At 41.7% G+C, this 14,934-nt stretch overlaps 1 protein-coding gene across 1 annotated transcript; it reads left to right on the top strand.

Annotated features, from left to right (window-relative positions):
- The first annotated feature begins 51 nt into the window (after positions 1-51).
- On the top strand, positions 52-14,615 carry SCO1 (synthesis of cytochrome C oxidase 1). Its single transcript, XM_080682801.1, has 6 exons — positions 52-373; positions 1,284-1,374; positions 4,085-4,282; positions 5,487-5,579; positions 8,722-8,837; positions 13,741-14,615. The coding sequence occupies exons 1-6, from the start codon at positions 89-91 to the stop codon at positions 13,873-13,875; spliced, it is 918 nt and encodes a 305-aa protein (XP_080538927.1). The 5' UTR covers positions 52-88; the 3' UTR covers positions 13,876-14,615.
- Positions 14,616-14,934: the final 319 nt, after the last annotated feature.

Below are 14,934 nucleotides of genomic sequence, written 5' to 3'. Positions count from 1 at the left end.
GGAAGAGCAGCCCTCCGACTTCCGGAGGAAGTAAAAACGGAACCGGAAGTCGAGGGGCGGGTCAAAGGAGGCGAGACCTCCTCAGCTCATGGCGGGGTTATTACAGGGATCCGGCCGGATCACGCGGCTTCCGGGTGGTCAGCTTCGCCTCCTCTCGCCTAGAGGTTTCGGGGTCTGGGGCCCGGCACATGGGATCGTGGGCGTCTTCCTGAGGCAACTCTGCGCGCAGCAGGAGAAGGGATGGCGGGCCTGGAGGCTCCCCCGCAGCTCCCCGGGGTGCCGGCGCCTCAGCTCCGCGATGCCGCCGCCGCCGGGGGCCCCAGGACCCGAGCCGAAGGGCCCCCGAGACTCCTCGCGCCCCTCGAAGCCCGGGGTGAGTGCTCACTCCGAGCACCTCCTTCCCTCGTCGCGGCAGTCGGACAACCCTCCCACCTGGTCATAACCTCAGAAATCACTCGGCCGGGCATGAGATTGTCTGCGGCTCAGCCGGCTTACCTGGATCAAAATTTTAGGTTTTCTTAGAGTTCTCAACCTGAAACTTACCATTGTTGAGGAGTCAGAGCATTTTTAGAATTTCGACACTTGGGTCCCCCCTTCGGAGGTTCGGTGTGTACGTTGAAATTGAGCAAAATATGGATCGTTGTTGCTTGCTCTGGATATGTCCCCCCCCCCCTTTTTTCTTTTTTGAGAGGTGTGTTCTTTCAGGTTCTTCTGACCCAAAAAGAACTTAAAGCCACCACCTCTAGGTGATAGGTGAGGGAAGTGTTCTTCGGAGCTGGGGAATGTTAATGAGTTAGGCCTGCGCAGTCCACCCACATCTTGGGACTTGAGAACAAGGAAATAACGATGCGATGCGGTTTGCGGGAATTCCCCTCGCAGCCTCTTCTACTTTGCCTCTGTTACTTTGGAAGCCAGCTTCACCTCCCAAATTTTGTTTGGTTTATTTATATTCACAATATCAGCACAAGCAGGTAATTAAGTGGTTTTCAAGTCAGCAGTTGGGATCAGAGGCACACTGCTAGTCTTTTTTTCCAAATGAAAAGAAACGGACTTAGCGGACTTGCCCTTCGAAACTGCGTTTGTGGTTGTGTTTAGGAGCCCAGATACAACTGCATCCCCAGAAACGTTCATCATTTCCTCATCCCAAATAACATGAGACGTTTTGCACATTAAACAATATCAAGGCCTCTGTTTTTATATTTAAAACTATTGTAATATGCTTAGTATGGTTAAATGTCTGCCTCTTACTAGTGGTTTTGGTTTTGAAATCTCTGCCCCCATAGCCTGTTTCCTGGAAGTCGTTAGCAGTCACATTTGCTATTGGAGGAACTTTATTAGCTGGAATGAAGTACTTCAAGAAAGAGAAGACGGAGAGTGAGTAGATATAATTTTGTCAGCTCCGAATAACATCTTTCCTGCCTATGGACTAGCATCTCTTCCAGGATCCAATCCAGCATAGCACTGTCCAACAATATGAAATGACTTCTTTTTGGACAGATTTGAATGTGGGTAGTACAAAGTCCAGAGGCTACAAAGATGTCTAAGATGCATTCTAGCCTTTGAGATACCTGTGATAGGGAAACACACAGAAGTAAAGATTTTACTAGATGAGGTTCAGTCAGGCCAGAGGGAAGTTCAGGTTGCTCTAAGGGCCAAAGGAAGGCTCAACCCCAGAGACTGACCATGGAAGACAGAGAGGGAGACCTGTGGCGGGAAGCTAGAAACCCCTTTGGACAGACACTTGAAGTGTTTAGAAATTGTTTACAAGAAGTTTATATTTTAGCGAATATTCTAGGACTTTTTAAGATTTGCTTTAGAAGTTTTCAGTAAATCTTTACAATATCACTTGAATCTGTTTTGATTTTTTTTAGTGTCTCTTTTGATGCCATTATACAAAGGATGATGTTTAAATCTGGGAGTGAGAATTCATAGGCTTTAGAACCTGAGCAATATAAGATTCATGCAGATATTTAGATCTTTCTTTTGTATAATGTAGTATTTTATTGATATAATTTTCATATTCTAATAGGCAGTTAAGTTCCTTTAGTTTCACAGTGAAATAAAACTGAAAAGCTAGGAAAGTGGTGGTAAAGACACTTAAAGAAAATGCAAGTTTCGTTTGACTTTAGTTTGGAATTTCACCTGCAATTAACATTTTTTATTAAAAATGTATTATGATACAATATTAAAAGTGTTCCTAAGTCATTTGAAAATATTTGCTTGATATGATGCCTCAGCATCTCCAAATACTTTATTGTATACTAGAGGCCCGGTGCATGAAATTCATGCACTCGGGGGAGGAGGGGGTTCTTCAGCCCATCCTGTACCCTATCACAGTCCGGGAGCCCTCAGGGGACGTCTGACTGACAGCCATGGGGAGTGAGCCTAAGCTGGCAGTCGGACATCCTCAGTGCTGCTCCAGAAGCGGGAGAGGCTCCCGCCACTGTCGCTGCGCTCGCCGGCTGTGAGCCCAGCTTCTGGCTGAGTGGCACTCTCCCTGTGGGAGCACACTGTCCACCAGGGGGCAGCTCCTGCGTTGAGTGTCTGCCCCCTGGTGGTCAGTGCGCATCATAGTGACTGGTCGTTCCTCCATTAGGTTGATTTGCATATTAGCCTTTCATGCCTGTGGGATCGGGCCAAAACCCGCTCTCTGACATTCCCCAAGGGGTCCCGGATTGCGAGAGGGCCCAGGCTAGGCCAAGGGGCCCCACCAGTGCACAATCGGGGCCGGGGAGTGATGCAGGAGGTTGGCCAGCCAGGGAGGGACCATGGGAGGGCTCAAGGGCATGTCCGCTCATCTCGCTCAGTCCCGATCGCCCGGACCTCAGCAGCAAGCTAACCTACTGGTCAGAGCATCTGCACCCTGGTGGTCAGTGCACATCATAGCGACTGGTCGACCAGTTGACTGTCTGCCCCCTGGTGGTCAGTGCACATCATAGTGAGCGGTTGAGCGGCCTTAGCATATCATTAGCATATTATACTTTGATTGGTTAAATGGATGACCAGACACTTAGCATATTAGGCTTTTATTATATAGGATTTCTACAAATAAGGACGTTCTCCAATATAATCACAATACAGTGTTCAAAATCAGGAAATTGTCACTAGTATGCTTTACTGTTCAGTGTTCAGACCTCTTTAAAGTGGTGCAACCTGATGCCCTTTATGGCCAAAGTTGTCTGATTTAGAACCACACCTCATACCTAGTTGCTTTTTTAGTCTCCTTCAATCTGTAAGTTTTTCAGTTTTTACTTGACTTTCAGGACCTGATATCAGCTATTTCTCTAAAAACCCTGTTTCCTTTTTGTGGAAGATGATATTTAGAAGTCAGGATATGAATTCATTGTTATTATCTGAGTTCAATGTGTCTTCTCCCAGGTCTTCTCAGTAGACAGAGCTAGGTAAGAGATATACAGTATATGTGTGTGTGTATATATATATATATATGTGTGTGTGTGTGTGTGTGTGTGTGTATTTTTTATCTATATTTCTGTATATATAGAAACCATAAGTTCATATTGTACCTCCAGTTTCTTTCCAGTACTGCAAGTTTCATTCTAGTTTTCTTTCTATTGTTTTAACTCCTTGTCCATTTGTAACTCTCTCATCTCTAATATATTTACTTAATGATCAACCCCCGGTAAGTAAGTAAGCTCCCATCACCGCTGTCCCCTCCCCTCAGCATACAGCTGCCCTCAGCACACTCAGGCTCAGACTTCCAATGCCAGGCCACCCACCTTGCCCTCTTGGGCTCAGACATTCTGTATAGCTATGCCCCCTCTCTCACCCGCATCATGGCATACCTGTTGGCTTAGGACTGAATTGTTCCAGAAGAAATATTTTTACGACTTTCATTTCTTATAGTCTTTAGTACATATTAGATTTAATTTGATTTTGTTTTATTTCATGCTTATTTTCCTTAAGAGGGTTTTTTAAGGTTCTTGAAAACTGACACTATATCTTCTACATTTTGTGCCCCCACAGCCATTAGTATAGTATGGATTATATATCAGGTATTGAGTACCTATGGTTATATTGATGATTTGTGTGTGTGTGTGTATGTGTGTCTTTGTGTCTGTTTAAGAGCTGGAGAAGGAACGGCAGCGAAGCATTGGAAAGCCTCTACTTGGGGGACCATTTTCCCTCATAACTCATACTGGAGAGCCCAAAACTGATAAGGACTACCTGGGTCAGTGGGTATTGATTTATTTTGGATTCACTCATTGCCCTGATGTTTGTCCAGAAGAACTAGAAAAAATGATTCAAGTCGTGAATGAAATAGGTAAGGAAGCCATCACTTACTATGAAAAGTATATATTTACTTAATGTCCTTAATGTTACTATGCTTTTCACATTCTTTTATTACTGTTAGATGGAGGTTTGTAATTATTTGGTTTGTGTGAACATAAAATGTTAGTGTTAGGCTTGTCTGTTGCTTGGATTCCCATGACCTATAAATTCTCCACCAAAAGAAGCTTGTTATGATGCTAAATAGTAGTATGCTTAAAAATGTCAGTGTGGCCCTATCCAGTTTGGCTCAGTGGATAGTGCTTCGGCTCACCGACTGAAGCATCCTGGATTCAATTCCCAGTCAAGGGCATGTACCTCAGTTGCAGGCTCAGTCCCCAGTCCTGGTGCAGGCACGTGTGGGAGGTAACCAGTCGACATGGATGTTTCTCGGTCTCTCCTCTTCCCTTCCACTCTCTCTCAAAATCAATGGAAAAATATCCTCAGGTGAGGATTTAAAAAAAAAATGTCAGTGTGGTCTGGGTCTCCCTTAACTCTGCTTTGTGATCCTTCCTTTATTGTGGTTTCTGTCATTGACTCCACTGTTGCCTTTCCCAGATACTGTTGGTTAGACCAGTGGTCGGCAAACTCATTAGTCAACAGAGCCAAATATCAACAGTACAACGATTGAAATTTCTTTGAGAGCCAAATTTTTTAAACTTCTTCTAACGCCACTTCTTCAAAATAGACTCGCCCAGGCCGTGGTATTTTGTGGAAGAGCCACACTCAAGGGGCCAAAGAGCCGCATGTGGCTTGCGAGCCGCGGTTTGCCGGCCACTGGGTTAGACTGAGATCTGTGGATGGTCTATCATGTGCAGTCAGGGGCATTTATTAGTACCAATAAGAAGACAGGCTACATCCTTCTTAAAATGAATTATCCCAGTCTATTTGGTTCTTATGAATAGTTTGCCCTGCCTTTGGGGCATGGTGGGGGGAATAACCTACAATATTGGGTTGGATTAGGAGACAAGATACCCTGGTGCAGGTATTTGGTAGGTTATCTGATTCCACCACAGACAGTATACCGATCTGTTTCTCCTCAAGGCCATCCCATCCCCTTCCCCGTCATGTAACACAGTGTCAGATGTGCCTTTGTTTCCCTAAGCCTTGCTGTAGCTACTGCACTTGACTGTAATTGCTGGTTTTCTTTGTCGTTTCCCTTACAGTGTGAATACTGACTAACGGGAACTTTCTTTCAGATGATATTCCAACTCTGCCAGATTTAACTCCACTTTTCATCACTATTGACCCAGAGAGGGACACAAAAGAAGCCATTGCAAATTATGTGAAAGGTGTGTTCCATTAATAATACTTACATCTGTTTAGCTCTACGGTTTTTGCAATATCAACTCATTTGGACCTTAAAATGGCCTGTGAAATAGGGAGGACAAATGTTAACTCCAATTTTACAGTCAAATAAAAAGATGAGGCTCAGAGTTGTGACTGTGGCTAGTAAGTAAATAAGACACAGGCTTCTTAATTCCTGCGGCAGGGGTCCTTTTTTTTGTCAGGGTGGGAGAACTCTACTTGGCCTTTGTATATCAGCAAAGTTAATAAGCCTTGAATTGAGAGTAAGAGCGCCTTGTTTCTAATTCCGTCTGTGTATCTCATTCTCTCCTTTGTAAAATTAACATACATGCATTCTGGGAGTATGTACATTGGGAGATTAAAAATAAATCTTATGTAAACACATTTTTATCTCAGGACATACTTTATAAACCCAAAACATTGATTATGACAGAAACATAACTATTAGTGGAAGGATTTCAATTCAAACATCTCAACATGCAGGTCAAAACCTATTAGAAGGTACTTTTAAAGACTGTAAATTATGGTAGAATTAAAGGTGAGTACTTATGAGCTTGGGTGAGTTGCTTAATTTCTCTGGATTCGAATTTTTTCAACTGAAGTGTGTTGAGAATAAAAATCTGATCAGACAGGTTTTGTTCTTATACTAGTGTGCAGAAGGTGGGTGCTTAAAAATCAGGAATTTAAATTTTAGTTATGGTGAAATTGATTTAAATTACTGGACAGAATGACTAGTGAATAGTTTTATATTTGTTTTTATTATGACACAGTCTAATGCACATGTCCTCTAAACCTTTGAGGTTATTTTTAAAAATGTGTTTTGTGAAGGACCTTACTATATATCTTATTATTTAACAGACTTATTGAGATATAACTGACCTAAAGTGTATATATTTAAGTGTGCAATTTGTTACCTTTTGACATATGTGTGTGCTTGGGAAACCATCACCACAAAAAGAGTAAACATATCCATGACCCCCAGCAGCTTCCTTGTGCCCTTGCTAATCCTTCCCTCCTGCCCCTCCACTTCACCCACCCCCTGGCTTCGGCAACCACTTACCTGCTTGCTGTCTGTATAGATTAGTTTGCATTTTTAGAAGTTGATGTAATGAGAATTATAGAATATGTACTCTTTTTTTGAATGTCTTCTTTTAGCATAATTATTTTGAGATTCATCTATGTTGTAGAATGTATCAATAGTTCATTCATTTTTATTTCTGAATAGTATTCAGTTGATGGACACTGGAGTTATTTCCAGTTTTTGACTATTACAAATAAAGCTGCTAAGAGCATGGATATGCACCTCATTGTGGTTTTAATATGTGTTTCCCTAATGTTGAGCATATTTTCATGCTGTTGTTTGCCATCTGTATGTCTTTTTCAGTAAAAAGTGTCTATATCTTTTGGGGCTGTTTGTTTTATTCATTTTTATTTATATTCCTGATATAAGTCTTCTATCAAGTGTATGATTTGCAAATATTTTCTCCCATGACTTGTCATTTCAGCCATGTTTTTTGAAGAGCAATTTTTCATTTTGATGAGATCCAGCTTATAAGTTTGTTCTTGTATAGATAATGCTTTTGGCTTTATATGTAAGAAATCCTTGCATAATCCAAGGTTACAATGGTTTATGTTTTCTCCTTTAGAGTTTTTAGTGTGTAAAAGTAGAATTAATGTTCATAGTTTGCAAGTTTGTCAGAAACTTGGGCAATAGCATATTTTCTAAAGCAAGAAAAAGCAGCTATAGTAGCCAAACTATAAATATCCCCAAATGAATAGATATCTGAGTTGCTGCACCTAACTAGACTACCAAAACGTTGTGATGATATTCTTCAACAGCACCCATGACAGTGATTGATGAAGTAATCATTAGTAATTGCATTTGGGGGGATTTAAAAATATTTAAATTAGTAGCCAGAAAATTATTGAAATTTCAACAATTTAAAAAAGGTCTGAATGTGCAACTAGTTCAGGCTTCTTTTACTTTCTCTTCATTTACTCATAGAGCAGTAAAGAAAGACAAGCCATCTTGCTTTTTCAGTACCTGAACAATTTTTCAGTTTAGACAGTTACTACAAAGAATGAAAGTAGGCTTTCTCTACCTTTATAAGAAGGTACTGTGGTTAAATGTTGGACTATCCTTTTAATAGTCTGATGAATCCAGGTGTTTTAAATGACTTTCACCAGCTTACTTATATAAATTCCAAAAAGTTAACAGCAGATCCGTAGTATGAGATTATTTGCTGGGAAATGAGATACAGATATTTTGACCTGGTATGAACTAATGAGACAAATTTTTATCTCATATGATCCCATATAATAAAAGGGTAATAAGCAAATTGACCCTAACAGCAGAACAACCAGGAACAACTGGTTGCTATGATGTGCACTGACCAGGGGGCAGATGCTCAACACAGGAGCTGCCCTCTGGTGGTCACTGCACATCCACAGGGGGAGCGCTGCTCAGCCAGAAGCCTACTCATGGCTTACCAGCGCAACAGCAGTGGCAGGAGCCTCTCCGCCTCTCTCCTGCCTCTGTGGCAGCACTAACGATGTCCGACTAACGGCTTAGGCCCTTAATTGGACATCACCCCGAGGACTCCTGGACTGCCAGAGGGATGTCTGACTGCCAGCTTAGGCCTGATCCCCCCGGGGAGCTTAATTTGCTCTTCTTTTTCTAGTTTCCTAAGGAGGAAACTTACTGACTTTAGATCTTTCTTCTTTTCTAATGTATGCATTCAGTGCTATAAATTTCTCTCTTAAGCACTGTTTTTTCTTCATCCCACAAATTTGGGTAAGTTGCATTTCCATTTTCGTTTTTCAAAATATTTTTTACTCTCGAAATTTCTTTGACCCATGTTATTTAAAAGTGTGTTCATCTCCACATACTTTGGGATTTTCCAGCTATCTTCTGTTACTGATTTTTAGTTCAATTCCAATGTGACTTGTATATAACAGGAGAAATTTTATTCTCTGAAATTTTTTCCTTTTGAAGCATGAGGAAATGTTTGGGTCTCACAAGAAGAAAGTAGCAATAAGCCTGCTTTATAACTAGTACTGCTTTTTCATGTAGGGATAGGTTGTTTTGTGCGCTTCTCAATTTTCACTGTCTCATTTTTTATTTAGAATTTTCTCCCAAACTGGTTGGCTTGACTGGCACAAAAGAAGAGATTGATCAAGTAGCCAGAGCTTACCGAGTGTATTACAGCCCTGGCCCCAGGGACGAAGATGAGGACTACATAGTAAGTACTTGCTCAGGTTTCTACCCACAGACCAACTCTGAGGGCTCAGATGTTCATATAGATTTAAGTGATGACTGGCATCAGAGAGGAAAGAAAACCTAAGATTTTTGCAAATTCCTTAGGAATTAGGGATATTTGAAAGTATAGTGGAAGTATAATTTTTTTAAGGATGCTTATTTAATATATATTCACTGTTCCCATAATTTACTTACCTGTTTTTCTTTTCTAGTTACAACTTAGAAAAATTATAGGGCAATATAAAATTAGTGGTGCCTTAGAATCAACAGAATATAATATTTGATACCATGTTGGAAATAAAGAGAAGCCAGCATTTTGGAGCAAAGCTATTTTACTTGTTAAAAGCATTGGTATTGTTTCTGTGTCCCCTGTGAAGAGGTCAAAGAAATATGCTTCTTTTGAGAAGCAGTGTCTGGTCGTGAGGAACTGTATTTTTGGGTTGAATGAATAAGAATTTTGAAAAGCAAGAGAAAATAGGATAGCCACAGATAGGTAGACTTTCTATAAGGTGTTTTTTTTTGTTTTGTGTTTTTGTCCTTTTTTTTTTTCTTTGTTAATCCTCACCCAAGACACTTTTTGTTGTTGTTTATCCTCACCCCAGGATATTTTTCCATCGATTTTTAGGAACAGTGGGAGAGGGAAAGAGAGAGAAATATCGATGTGAGAGAAACACATTGATTGGTTGCCTCCTGCACAAGCCCTGACCAGGACCTGGGCCAGGGAGGAGCCTGCAACCAAGGTATGTGTCCTTGACCAGAATCGGACTTGGGACCCTTCCGTCTGCAGGCCGATGCTCTATACACTGAGCCAAACTGGCTAGGGCAGGTGTATTTTCATATCTCTATATGACTTGCACCATTAGGTGTTTAATATGTGCTTTTTAATGATGAACAGAAATTCCATTAAGTTGTTTTTCTGTAGCTCATACATTCAAGAGCTATCTGCTTTCATCAGCACTGCCCCAGGAGCCTCAGGCTAATGCCCAAGTTCCTGAATTTCATTTCTTACCATTGGTTTCACAGTGAAGCACCAACAAAGGGCATGCACACTGCTCTATTCGGTTTTATCAATAGGACAGTTTCCCATCACATTAAGAACTGACATTGCCTGGCCGGCATGGCTCAGTGGTTGAGCATTAACCTATGAACCAGAAGGTCAGGGTTTGATTCCCAGTCAGGGCACATACCCAGGTTGGGGCCTCCATCCCCATTGTGGGGCGTGCAGGAAGCAGCCAATCAATGATTCTCTCATCATTGATGTTTCTATCTCTCCCTCTCTGAAATCAATCAAAATATATATTAAGAAAAAAAGTTGACATTGTATTTTAGTATCATTTCCATTTTTTTCTTCAATTTTCATACTCTGGTTTCTGTATTAATTTGGATGGACAAAGTGATTAATCAGAAGAGCTTTTTCACTAGCAAAGCTGTTTTATAGAAAGAAATATGGCCAGGACCCTGAGTCATTGATCTCTGGCTATGTCATGGCTCATTTTCAAGAGCAGTATGCAGAGGGGACATCTCACTGTGGTGCTTTGTCTGCGGCCCTGCGGTTTCTCTGTCACCTTTGAACCTGGGGCATACTGTAGCCTACAGCCTAAATTAGGCTTCTGGTCCCTTTGCTTTAATCTTATTTTCTGTAATCTTATTTTCCAGTTCTGATGCCTCCTAGATTTAGGGAAACTTGGATTCATGAAGAAAAAAAAAAGACAGAAATTAGCATATTTCCTTAAGCCCTAAGTTTAAGGAAAGAGGGAAACCCTGCTGTGGTTTCCCCTTGTTGCACCAGCAGCATGAGAAGAATGAGAGAGGAAGCCATGGCAAGAAATTCCAGCTTATTTACTCTTTCTATAAAAGAGAGTTGTATTAACTGGTTTCGAGTTTGGGCACTGAGATTTGTACTGTGTACATAAGCCAGAATGGGATGTTAATATTTTTATCTGAACAATGTGGAGTCCATTGCTCTATGTTTGCCAAACCAACCAATAGGGGGAGACACTCTCCAGTTTCTTGGTTCATCATTAGTATGGCTTCTGCCCTGGAAGTCACAGATTTTCATCCACAAGATGGTGTGGGAAACTGCTGTTACAATTTTAGGAACTGCAAGGAGGCAGGGAGTATCTTAAAGGTTGAGGTGTAATTAAATGAGGTTTTCTTAATCTCAAACAGCAGCAGCAAAAGGTACGCCTCTGGCTTCCGAACGCCAGTGGAGCCCTCAGAATGGTAGTATGTGTACTGGTGTGCCAGACGTTCGGGAATCCACTGAAAGCTAAATGTGCACAGCACTGCGCTGTATGCACGTAATGTTACATGATTTTGTATGCATTAGAAACTACTTTTGACAAAGAATATAAATGGCTTTCAAACCAAAAACAGATGTTCAGTGTCACTCAGTGAAAGACATGTGACTTGTGATGCCATTTTCACTTGTTAGGTCAGCAAAGATCAAACGTTTGAAATATGTTGTCAAAGTCGAATTTGGGAAAAGAGCCAAGGTGCTGTTGGGATGAGGTACTTCCTGCGTTGTTGACGGGAACACCCTCCTCAGAGGGCAGTTTGTCAGATACTCGTTAGGTTAGAGGTTCTACTGTTTGGAATTTATCCTGTAGCTGTAACCTACAGCATTGCTTCTAAAAAGACTGAAAACTAGACAACCATTTTTTAAAGGCTTACTATATATGTGCCGATATAGAACAATGTCCAGTATATCACTAAATGAGAAGAAAAGTACAGTATATGTTACTTCTTTGTAAAGAGAAATAGGTGACAGGTGGTAAAAGAAATAAGTAGATAGAAATTCACACTAATAAATGCAGAGAATTTCTCTAGGACAGGAGGGGGAAACCTTTTTTCTGTCAAGGGCCATGTGGATATTTATAACATCATCCCCAGGCCATACACATTTATCCACTTAAAAATTAGCCTGCTACATTTGGTCAGACATTTAATGAACTCACCCCTAATGCCTTGGCAGGGCCAGACCAAGTGATTTCATGGGCCTTTTGCGACCCACGGGTTGGACGTTCCCCACCTCTGCTCTAGGAGAAACAGAGGAACTGGCAGCAGGGGTTCCCTCTAAGGAGAACCGAGGACTCAGAGGGTCTGGAAGAGGAGGAGGACTTTCGTTGTAAAAGTTTGTTCTTTTTTTATGGGCATAGATTACCTTTTCAAAAATTAAAAGATGTGTGCATGTATATCCAGTAGAGATAGTGGCAACATGATGATATAAAACGATTGTAGACTTTGAAATTGAACAGATCTAGGTTCTAAGCTTCGGTCTGGCATTTACCAATTTGATAATTTACCCTCTCAGCCTATTGTATTGTTTGTAGAGGTGTCTGATACCTATCTCCTGGGTTAAGGTGACACTGGAAAGAGCTTGTGCCCTGGCCAGGTAGCTCAGTTTATTTTTCTCTACTAGGAACTTTAAAGTATCCTACACTAAAAACAGGTGGCAGTTTGCTCTGCCCTTAACCAAATATACATTGAGACTTGATCACTGACAAGTTTGACATACATGAATAGTACAATATTTTTATTATGTATTAGGAAGTAACTTATATTAAGAATACTCAAAGTAAGTTCAGTGCACTGAAATTCTGTTTTTAAATAGAGAATAGAGAAAAGGAAGAAATAGGGAGGAAGAGGGGTTAAGCTTCAGGATAAGGTTTGAAGATGAGCTAGAGACCTAGTTCTGACCAATATTTCAAATGGGTGGAGAAGCATAGAGCCCCTGTCCTGCTCCTGCAGTAAATGATCCAAGACATGAAGTCACAGCTGCTTGAGCCTGCGGTGTACATTCTTTCCATATCTGAGTGGGCAGGTGGCTCTTTCCATTTGCTGTGTCTTTATGAATGTGTGTTTATAAAAAAGTAATTACCTCACACATATACCATATGTTCGGATACATTTCAGGGCTGTCTCCAGTTTGGTATGTGTGATCACATTCCTGTCTTTTAATCTTGCCAAATAGCAATCAAGCCTGCAGTAAATTCCAGGGACTCTAAATTCCAAGTCTTCTGCTCATTTAAAATGGGATTTTGTGGAATCATATAACTTAGAAAGACTGGTGACTAGTCTAAACTTAAGTTAGAGCTAGGACTATTTTTAAGAACTTTGCCTGGAAAATGGATAGTGGATTTTAGGTGATCCCTCTGAGGTGTAGTGGTATGACTCTTTAGGAGTTTCCCGGTGCTTTACTTCAGATAGGATTGTCCGGTGTAGTGTAAAAATTTCCTGTGGGAGAAAGACACCTGTTGTCATGTTTCCATTTGAATCACTGATATCAGGACTAAATACTGTGTTAGAGTCTATAACTTTTATAGTTAGTTGGTTTTCTAGTTTCTTCTCATGAAACATGGTAAGCAGAATTCAGGTCGTGATGAATTGACAGCCAGCCAGTTCTTCCTAAAGCAAAGGCAAATACCCAAGAACTTACTGAAGAACATGATTTCTCCCCAACACCTTTATTTCCATGTGCTATGTCTTTGTAATATGGTCCAGGGGTCCAATGAAATATTTTACTCATAAATGTCAGCTCTTCCCAAGCGAGCATCATCCACAAGCATTGACTGTGTTACGAAGGCTAGAGCCACTGTTTCTTAGAAGTGGATTCTTTTCGCAGAGATTGTGTGGATATGCTAAGGATTGAGCCAATGGAAATCCATATTATAGCTGATGTTTCAAGCGATGGTCAGTGCAGAGTTCTAGAACACAAGCTATTTGAGACAAAGTGTCACTGATAGGCTTCGGCCCTTTCCGTAAATAATAGGTGCCACTGGTTATTGAAGCATCAATGTGAAGTTCTGTTATCCGCAGCACCTAAACAGTAAAATAAGCAGCTTCTTTTGGTAATCTTGTTGTCATCCCCACCCCTTTCTCTGCAGGTGGACCATACCATAATAATGTACTTGGTTGGACCAGATGGTGAATTTCTAGATTATTTTGGCCAGAACAAGAGGAATGCAGAAATAGCTGGTTCCATCGCTGCGCACATGCGGGAGCACAGGAGGAGGAGCTAGCCAAAGGCGCTGCCTCTGCACTGTTCTCTACTGAAGCGGAAGGAGCTCTGCCTCCCATAGGAGACCGCTTGCATATATATGCAACCTGCAGAATGGCCTTCATACTATGAGGGCCTCTATATTTTGGACAGGACATGCTACCCTTGGAATCAGCCAGCGTAGATTCTTGGAACTTACAGATTACAACCAAAAGTCTCCCAAATAGCCACCGCAAGACTGGAGGACCAAGTTAATATGAAGCCAGTGGAGTGGACCTCGGAGAAGGACACAGCCGACAAGGAGCATAGTCCCTGTGTTTCTGCCCGGAATAGGGCCCTCTCTCAGTGTTGCTGCCTCTCCTCTGTCTTGGACCCCTGCTCGTGCAGGTTTTGGGGCTGGATTCCCAGGAAGAGTATTAACGCCCACAATGCTGTTGCTTCCCTTTCGAGTCTGGTGGCTGATGAATTAGGCTCGCTGGCATTCGAAGTTGATCTTTACACTTGAAAGCTTATGTGGAGTCGTCCTTGTTAAGAAATATCACTGTCAGGTCTGCATTGCATTGCCTCTCAGTAGGTGCTGGTCTGACTAATGAAGAGAAACTCTATTGTTTGGGGAAAACCATTAGATTCATTTCTTTTGGGAACTTTTATGTGAATTTTAGCCAAAGGATGTGCTAGGTTTTCAGTGACACAGCAAATGGAAAGAGTCCTTTTCTGCCTGTACTGATTGCTCTGTGTGAAATAAATGTCTTTTCAGTTTTGCAGCTTGGACAAGTGTGACCTTTCTCATGGGTGAAGAGTGAGAGCGTAGATGGCAGCGCACAGCTCAGGACAAGACTCCCACAGACTGGAGGGGATGAAGGGGTGGTGCTGTAGTGCAGGTTCCCAGACCCCCAGCTGGATATTCACTGAGTCGGGTGGGATGTAGAGGCTGCACTCATAACAGACATCTGAAGTGCTTCAAATGCTGATGGCCTGGGAACTGCCTTGAGAAAATGTGAGAGAACAAGGTTTGTATGGGGCTGAGTGCACTTGATGTGTCAATGAAAGCACACACAGTCAGCTCTAGCCAGTTTGGCTC

The sequence above is a fragment of the Plecotus auritus genome, assembly GCF_963455305.1.
Source record: "Plecotus auritus genome assembly, chromosome: 7".
NCBI lineage: Eukaryota > Metazoa > Chordata > Mammalia > Chiroptera > Vespertilionidae > Plecotus > Plecotus auritus.
This window is presented reverse-complemented; position numbering and strand designations above follow the sequence as displayed.

Coding starts and splice junctions, on each gene's coding strand:
- SCO1 (XM_080682801.1), top strand. CDS start 89: ATGGCGGGGTTATTACAGGGATCCGGCCGGATCACGCGGCTTCCGGGT. Junction 1,375..4,084: donor CAAGAAAGAGAAGACGGAGA/GTGAGTAGATAT, acceptor TGTCTGTTTAAG/AGCTGGAGAAGGAACGGCAG. Junction 4,283..5,486: donor TCAAGTCGTGAATGAAATAG/GTAAGGAAGCCA, acceptor ACTTTCTTTCAG/ATGATATTCCAACTCTGCCA.